Source organism: Triticum aestivum, chromosome 4D (assembly GCF_018294505.1).
Source record: "Triticum aestivum cultivar Chinese Spring chromosome 4D, IWGSC CS RefSeq v2.1, whole genome shotgun sequence".
Classification (NCBI taxonomy): Eukaryota; Viridiplantae; Streptophyta; class Magnoliopsida; order Poales; family Poaceae; genus Triticum; species Triticum aestivum.
Window position 1 is genome coordinate 67,649,949 of NC_057805.1, and position 9,147 is coordinate 67,659,095.

General features: G+C 39.7%; 1 protein-coding gene across 2 annotated transcripts; it reads right to left on the reverse strand.

Moving 5' to 3' along the window:
* Positions 1-2,469: 2,469 nt before the first annotated feature.
* Positions 2,470-6,560, reverse strand: LOC123099630 (uncharacterized). Of its 2 annotated transcripts, none has more exons than XM_044521751.1 (4): positions 6,024-6,560; positions 5,731-5,932; positions 3,069-3,206; positions 2,470-2,732 (listed from the first exon to the last, which is right to left on the reverse strand). In XM_044521751.1, the coding sequence occupies exons 1-4, from the start codon at positions 6,402-6,404 to the stop codon at positions 2,716-2,718; spliced, it is 738 nt and encodes a 245-aa protein (XP_044377686.1). In that variant the 5' UTR covers positions 6,405-6,560; the 3' UTR covers positions 2,470-2,715. The 2 variants fall into 2 exon arrangements, with proteins under 2 accessions (XP_044377686.1, XP_044377684.1); XM_044521749.1 differs by having other exon boundaries at positions 6,009-6,560.
* Positions 6,561-9,147: the final 2,587 nt, after the last annotated feature.

Genomic DNA, 9,147 nt, shown 5'->3' on the forward strand with positions numbered 1-9,147 from the left:
TTGAGTTTGCTCCCACTACTATTCTGAATGAGAAGAATTTTGCTTATGTGGAGAGTAATAAAATTTCTACGCTTGTAGATCATGAAAAGAATGCTTAAGGTGCTGGCTATATTGTTGAATTCGTTCATGATGCTACTGAAAATTATTATGAGGGAGGAATATATGCTTGTAGGAATTGCAATAATATCAAGTTTCCTCTCTATGTGCTTAAAGTTTTGAAGTTATGCTTGTTTTGCCTTCCTATGCTAGTTGATTATTGTTCCCATAAGTTGTTTGCTCACAAAATCCCTATGCATAGGAAGTGGGTTAAACTTAAATGTGTTTGCCATATGTTTCATGATGCTCTCTTTATGTTTCAATTCTTATCTTTTATGTGAGCATCATTCATCATGCCTAGCTAGGGGCGTTAAACGTTAGCGCTTGTTGGGAGGCAACCCAATTTTATTTTTGTTTGTTGCTTTTTGGTTCTGTTTAGTAATAAATATTTGATCTAGACTCTGGTTAGATGTGTTTTCATGTTTTAATTAGTGCTTGTGCCAAGTAGAACCTATAGGATCTTCTTGGATGATAGTTATTTGATATTGCTGAAAAAGTCAGAAACTTTCTGCTCACAAAAACAATTGTTAAAAATCACCAGAGAGTGATAATATACTGATTTCAATTGCAGTAGATCAATAATAAAATTATCTAGGTCGTCCTATTTTGGAAGATTTTTATGAGTTCCAGAAGTTTGCGTTTGATGCAGATTACTACAGACTATTCTGTTTTTGACAGATTCTGTTTTCCATGTGTTGTTTGCTTATTTTGATGAATCTATGAGTAGTATCGGAGGGTATGAACCATAGATAAGTTGGAATACAATAGATATTACACCAATATGAATTTAGAATTAGTTCACAACAGTACCTAAGTGGTGATTTATTTTCTTATACTAACGGAGCTTACGAGTTTTCTGTTGAGTTTTGTGTTGTGAAGTTTTCAAGTTTTGGGTAAAGATTCGATGGACTATGGAATAAGGAGTGGCAAGATCCTAAGCTTGGGGATGCCCAAGGCACCCCAAGGTAATATTCAAGGACAACCAAGAGCCTAAGCTTGGGGATGACCGGAAGTCACCCCCTCTTTGGTCTTCGTTAATCGGTAACTTTACTTGGAGCTATATTTTTATTCACCACATGATATGTCTTTTGCTTGGAGCGTCATTTTATTTTGTTAGTATGTGATTGCTGTTATTTAGAATAATGTTTTGCATCTCTATTTTCAATAAAAATGTCAAGGATAACCTTTACCATGCTTATTTTGCAAGTATACATGTTGTTGTTTCAAAACAGAAAGTTTATCGCTGTTGCAAAAGTTCCCTAGAAAAGTCAGAATATGATAAAATATTGAAACTTTTTGCATATTGAGCTCTGATAAATTTTCTACAGTATGGTAGAATTTCATAATGTTTGGAGTTAGGGAAGTATGATGAATCTTGCATTCTTTACAGACTGTACTGTTTTGGCATATTGCTGTTATGTTTGCATTGTTTGCATATGTTTGCTTGTTTAATGATTCTATTTGAGGATAGGAGTTAAATATGCAGAGGAATTTAGTATGCAATGTTGAATAATAATTTTAGTGATTTGTTACAGTAGAAAATGATAAGGTTTTTGCACTGGTTTATACTAATTTATCTCACGAGTTCTTGTTGAGTTTGGTGTGGATGAAGCTTTCGAGATTTAGGAAACCGTGATATGAGAGGAATCAAGGAGACACAAAAGCTCAAGCTTGGGGATGCCCAAGGCACCCCAAGATAATATTTCAAGAAGTCTCAAGCATCTAAGCTTGGGGATGCCCCGGTAGGCATCCCACCTTTCTTCTTCAACAATTATTGGTTAGTATCGATTGAGCCTAAGTTTTTGCTTCTTCACACTACAAGAAATATGTCAACTTGTGACCACCACTATTGGTCACTGAAAGGTCATTGTTTTTCATTTGCGACCTTTTTGTGACCAAAAACAGAAGGTCAAAAGCTGGCAGTCGTAAACTGAAATTAACGACCTTCTCTGTGAAAAGGAAAAGGTCGTTGGTTACACGACCAAATTTTTGGTCACTGGCAGCATCCCCAGGCCACGTAGAATCCAGCGTGGCAAGCTGACGTGGATAAGATTCAGCCCGGTCCAATTCAGTGTCTATATGGGCCAAGCCCAACAATTCAGCCTTTCTATATTTTTTTCCTGTGAATTTTTGGTCGACTTCATGGGCCTAGCCCAACAATTTGGCCTTTTGATTTTCTGGGCCATGGCCCTTTTGCGGACCATTTCATTAAGCCTTTTTGTTCAGGTTTTCCAGAAATAAACAATGTTCCAGTCCACTATTATTTGGGCCGTAGCCTTTTTAGAGCCCATATATTATTTGGTCTAATAGAACATTTGGTCTTTTTATCACTGATTTCCAGTTTACACATTTGAACAGCAAACACTCAATAATTCTCTTGATTAAATGATTAAATTCAGAATGATTTAGCCAAATACACACAACAGCACATACAAGTCCGCACGTCCAACATCAACTTAAACAAGCAAAAACAGATGCACAAGCACGATACACAAGCACATACAAGTGTGCTTACGAGCAAAAACAGAGACACAAGCACCAGAACATGGTGCAACATCAACTAAAACTATGGTGCGCATCTCAATGCCTCTTCTGGTCTTCCGTCACAGCAGCAGCAACCTAAACAACATTAGATCCTGATCCAGATCACCAAAAAGAAACATTATTAAATGTTTAGAGACAATGCCATCAACATGAGGCAGTAATCCAACATAACACTTTGTCAACATATTTTACATATGCAAATAACTAAGCTTACTGTATAAGTTTAAGATCCACATGCAATGTGAAACTGAATTGCCAAATAGGAGCATGATACATTGGTACAAGTGCAGTTCGTCAATGAACATCACTGTAACAGGTTCACCACAAGTTCTATGATGCATCCAAACTTGTGAAATTCATGCATAGATTCAAGTATGATACTAAGTGAGCATGGTAGAATCACCCAAGCATGGAGGCAAGTGTCTCACCTGCGGCAACTGAACAGGAGCGAAGTTGAGCATGGCCGTGGATGGAGCAGCTGGAGTAGCACGGCCGGCGTTGAGGTCCGGGCATCCACAGCCTGCCTGGCATTGGGTGCCCAGAGCGAGGGGAGCATCGGGGCGTGCCTGCATGATGAAGGAAAGCAGCATCAGAAAGTGAAAGACTAAAGGACATGTGGTAGCAAAAGGAATATCAAACTGCTGTCATAACTTGATTGTGAAGTTAAGGTACCTCTTTAGTCTTTACTTTGCAGAGAAGGGAGCATGTAGGTAATGATAACTAATGTACTAGTAGACAAGTGGTAAATTAGAAGATCCTCTGCACAATGAATGGGCAGATCCATCCTTGAACCCACTCTAGTGGCTCGGAAAGATTAATCTCAAACAACAACCAAATTCCAGAGTGCTCAGGCCCAAATTCTACAAGACGTCTTAAGTACAGTAATATACAATACATCATAGCAAACTGACTGGACGAGTTTAGTTTGTACAACCCACTAAACAATTCAGCAATAAGAGCATACAACTACAGCAAAACAGAGCATAATTCAGTTCTAATATGCACAACTGAAACTACTCCAATTTTGGTTTTAATATGTATACATCACACATCATTGACCATGGAGCATAAGGCCACAACAAAACAAGGGAGCAATTCAGGGAAAGGAATACTACAGTTGCTTGAGACATGTGCTACTCGCTCGAAAGTAATCAGCAACCAACGAGTCAATAAAAGTGTGCAAGTAGGGCACTCTACCCAGTGAGATTAATACACTACAGAATCTATATGATGCGTAGTAATTAAAAAGATGATTGTATAGTTGGTATTTCCAATAGCCGAGGTACCCGTACATATATATTTCTCTAGTTCTAATTCCCTTACATGAGTTCCATATATACGTATCTCATCTTAAAACTGTACCTCAGCCACACAAATCTGTACGTGACTACATTTGAGCATGTCTTGGAGGGACTATAATTATGGCTTGATATTACTCAACATACATGTCAACAGAAAGAGGAGAACATCACAGCACATTTTCATTTTCGAAAAGCACATTAAATAAAAGCCTTTTGACTATTTTATTGTTTGCTTGTCACTAAATTGAAAATATTTTTGAGTGTACAGCAGAATGCAACCAAGGAAGCAAAACATTTAAAAGGACCTGCTTTTCATGTACCAGGACCACTACGGAGCAAAAGAGGGTCAAAGCGAGCTCACCATGGTCAGTAATTAATTGGATAGATATTGATTCAAAACACACAAAACTGGGCACATATATCATCATAAGAATAACAGTGTCAGAGACAAGCATTCTTTTACAACATATCTAATCAGATACACCACATATATGTTTTGCAACAAACTAAAAAACAAAACAAGGCATACATTAATCAGATAGATATTGATTCAAAAATTCCAGACTCCAGAACATAACTAACAAGTTCAAATAAAAAGGGTTTAGGGGTTTAGGGTACGTTGCAAGAAAGAACATGCTTCCACCTTGTTTCAACAGACCTTTTAAATTGTTTTCTTATCCACGGCATCATCAGTCTTAACCAAACCAGAGCAAGTAAAGGATCTTGTGTTTAGAGCATACGCTACACTGGCAGCAGCACAAGCTTATGTTCAGAGCATACACTACAGCCTATCTTACTTAACAGGTGGTTGTTCTAATCACCTACAGCCTGCCTCAAGCCCTCAACTCGATACAGTCAATCTACCCAGACAATCGACAGCTAAAGAATAATGCAGCATTCTGGTGAAGCAGCAAGCATGCCTAGATGGTGACCCCCGTGAACAGAGAACCCTACCACTTGGGGACATAAACGAGGAGTAGCCGAGGTTCCTGCTTGTGTTGCCATTGTTGAAAGAAAAGTATACATTAATGCTTAAACAAGATAAACAGTACATGGATACAAAAAGGGTAGCAGGATTAAAAGAATGATTTAGACAATGGACGATTGGTCCACATAAAAGTCAGAACATCAATCAAACAATCGACAATTTTCTTCGACAACGCGAACTGCAAATCCAAATGCAGATTCTAGAAAGTATGCACCCCAAGCATCTGTCCAAAATAAGAACAAAAACAAAAAGGAGGGCTAGCAAACTCAATCTACTCTAAACACTACAGCAAAAGGTCTGTCGGCATGAACGACAAGAATAGCATGTAAACCAGAACTTGATGTCATTTTATAGCTAGTTGTTTTAGCCTGTCGACTTGCTAATTAGATACATTTGGCTTTCATCGCACTATAAGCCTCCAAGGTCCAACAGTTAGTAGATAAGCCTCTATAGATGGATACCTTTGGCTGTCATTTAATACATTGAGGACCACAGACAGATAAACCAACTAAATTCAGAAACAAATGTGAGTTATCGACCCTTCAGACTAGCGTACTTATGTCAGTTTATCCTTACGTAGCTTAATGTCCTAAGAAACAGCATGCAGGCTATCCACATCTACTGTCCAGCACACAATAGAAACAACTAGTGGTGCAGCAACTCCTCCAAGACGAAACTAGAATTGTTAGCTGCAAAATTATTTCATTCCTCATGGCCATACAAGCAGTAATCCATATGCTACAGAGTGTGGCTCAGTCACGGGATCTAGGTAGAGGAGGGAGGCAGAGGTAAAGTGCTCACCGAAGAGGTTACTGGCGATGCAGCGGTCGCATTGCAGGTCGGCCACCACCGTCGCAGTAGAGGTGGTCGCGGCAGGATGCACGGCCTCTTGGGAGACCCGGCGGAGGAGGTCAGTGTCGCCGCCGTCCAGCCAACGTGTGCGATCACGCCAATCTACGCCAGCACGAATGGCCTTGGAGTGGAGACGAGGTCTCTTGTGCACCTGTGTATGGAGAACTGGCCGCATCAGGGTAGGGGAGAGAGCAAACCAAATCGTGACTGGGGCGCAGAAAGGAGACCTTGAGGACACGAACCCGCAACTGGAGCACGCATGAATCCACGCCTCCCGGTGGTGGCCGTGGTGGCACCCGGGTCGTGCAGGCCTGATCCGAGGCCAGGGAGGCGCCAATCGGATCTGGTCGGAGCGATGCGAGCCCCTTGTTGCGCGGTGCCGTGTGTGGCGGCGGCGTGCAGTACGGGAGAGAGAGGCCAGGGTGGGGGCTGCAGTGGATCTGGCAGGCGACAGTGTTCAGAGGGCAGGCGAGGGAGGGGGTTGAGGCCGGCGGCGAGCGGCGGTGGATGGCGGCGAGGGGAGGGGAGGGATCTGGATTGGGGAGCGCTAGGGTTCGCTGCATGGGGGAGTGAGAGGAGTGGTGTGCGGTGGAGAGAGAGGAGAGAGAGGATGGCCACGACATGAGTAGCCCGAGTGGATCTAGGAGGAGAGGGGAGGGGCTGCCGGCGATGAGGTTGGAGGTCGCCGGTGCGACTGGAGAAGAGGACGGCGGCGGATTGGGTTGGGCTAGGGTTGGGGCAGCGGTGGATTGAGATATAAGGGAGGGAGAGGGCTAGGGTTGGCAGCCGTGGGTGCGTGGGAGAGAAGGGGCCGTGGGTGCGTGGGTGATTGGGCTACGTGGGGTGAGAGGGTGAGGCCGTGAGGGGGTGAGGGCTGCCGTCGGATCGGGGAGTATCCGACTGTGTGGATGCGTGATCCGCGTGAGATGCCTGTGGACCAATCAAAACGCGGTAAACGCTTTGTCAATCTTATGACCATCTAAAATGGTCTTAATTGATTGAAATAAGTATTTTTTGCGTGAAAAAAGCATTTTTCATTTTGATTTTGTTGTGAAGAACCAACCAACTCTTTGTTGCAAACTTGAACCACCTCAATTTTTAAAAATATTAGACCATTTTCCATTTTCATCAGTGAAACAGGAAAAAAATTCCATTTCCCATTTTTTGAATGCCCAAAATGAGTTTTTTTTGTGAATGATGTATCATATATTTGTTGCAAAATTGGATCAAATCAATTTTATAAAGTATTAGAACATATTTAATGCACAATTGACCAAATAGTTGGGTGTCAAAAGTTTCGACCCACCTCTGGTGAAAAATACAAATTTCCGCCAATTCAGCCGGAAGCGGGTCAAATTTGAACGGCAGCTACCTCGTAGTTTACTCTTTATTTTTTTCAAAAATCATTTCTAGATACATAAATATATATTTAATGAGAGAAACATCAAAAGTTTTCCAATATTCAACCACTAGCTAGGAACGGTCATGCCCGCCGTTTTGACCGCATTTTGATACGGGCATAAAAAATTCAAAAAAAATAAAAATTGGAAAACCTTCGCATTGTGTCATTACATGTGACCAAGTTACCAGTAAAAATAATAAACTTGTAATGCGGCGATTATTTTTAAAAAATGTTCTAAAAAAGAGCTAACATGTGTGAAGATTCATGGCTTTCAAGTCAAATTATCAATCTTATAGCCACATTCATGGCATAGTTTGTTAAAATTATATCATATTATGCACAAGGGTGCATCTTGGAATGGCAAACAATGTTGCCTAAGGGAGTTTTCATTTTCTTTGGACGAAAAATTCATTTCCCATTTTTTGAATGCCCAAAATGAGTTTTTTTTGTGAAGGATCTACCATATATTTGTTGCAAAATTGTATCAAATAAATTTTATAATATATTAGGACATATTTAATGCACAATTTACCAAATAGTTGGGTGTCAAAAGTTTCTACCCACCTCTGGTGAAAAAGACAAATTTCCGTCGATTCAGTTGGAAGCGGGTCAAATTTGAACTACGGCTACCTCGTAGTTTGCTCTTTATCTTTTTCAAAAATCATTTCTAGGTACATAAATATCTATTTAATCAGAGAAACATCAAAAGTTTTCCAATATTCAACCACTAGCTAGGAACGGGCATCCCCGCCGTTTTGACCGCATTTTGAAACGGGCATAAAAAATTCAAAAAAAATTGGAAAATTGGAAAACCTTCGCATTGTCTCATTACATGTGACCAAGTTACCAGTAAAAATAATAAACTTGTAATACGCCAATTATTTTAAAAAAGTGTTCTCAAAAAAGAGCTATCATGTATGAAGATTCATGGCTTTCAAGTCAAATGATCAATCTTATAGGCACATTCATGGCATAGTTTGTTAAGATGATTTCATATTATGCACAAGGGTGCATCTTGGAATGGCAAACAATGTTGCCTAAGGGAGTTTTCTTTTTGTTTGGACGAAAAATTCATTTTCCATTTTTTGAATGCCCGAAATGAGTTTTTTGTGAAGGATCTACCATATATTTGTTGCAAAATTGGATCAAATCAATTTTATAATATATTAGGACATATGTAATGCACAATTGACCAAATACTTGGGTGTCAAAAGTTTCTACCCACCCCTGGCGAAAAAGACAAATTTCCGTCGATTCAGTTGGAAGCGGGTCAAATTTGAACTACAGCTACCTCGTAGTTTGCTCTTTATTTTTTTCAAATATCATTTCTAGGTACATCAATATCTATTTAATCATAGAAACATCAAAAGTTTTCCAATATTCAACCCATAGCTAGGAACGGGCATGCCCGCCGTTTTGACCGCATTTTGAAACGGGCATAAAAAATTCAAAAAAATTAAAAAATTGGAAAACCTTCGCATTGTGTCATTATATGTGACCAAGTTACCAGTAAAAATAATAAACTTGTAATACGGCAATTATTTTAAAAAAGTGTTCTCAAAAAAGAGCTATCATGTGTGAAGATTCATGGCTTTCAAGTCAAATGATCAATCTTATAGCCACATTCATGGCATAGTTTGTTAAAATGATATCATATTATGCACAAGGGTGCATCTTGGAATGAAAAACAATGTTGCCTAAGGGAGTTTTCATTTTCTTTGGACAAAAAATTCATTTTTCATTTTTTGAATGCCCAAAATTAGTTTTTTTTATGAAGGATCTACCATATATTTGTTGCAAAATTGGATCAAATCAATTTTATAATATATTAGGACATATTTAATGCAAAATTGACCAAATAGTTGGGTGTCAAAAGTTTCTACCCACCTGTGGTGAAAAAGACAAATTTCCGCCGATTAAGTTGGAAGCGGGTCAAATTTGAACTTCAGCTACCTCGTAGTTTG

Excerpts from the sequence above, each read along its gene's own strand:
- LOC123099630 (XM_044521749.1), bottom strand. The coding sequence starts at position 6,404 with ATGTCGTGGCCATCCTCTCTCTCCTCTCTCTCCACCGCACACCACTCC. Across the intron at positions 5,933-6,008 it reads TGCGGGTTCGTGTCCTCAAG|GTGCACAAGAGACCTCGTCT; the intron begins GTCTCCTTTCTG and ends CTCCATACACAG. Across the intron at positions 3,207-5,730 it reads CATCGCCAGTAACCTCTTCG|GCACGCCCCGATGCTCCCCT; the intron begins GTGAGCACTTTA and ends TTCATCATGCAG.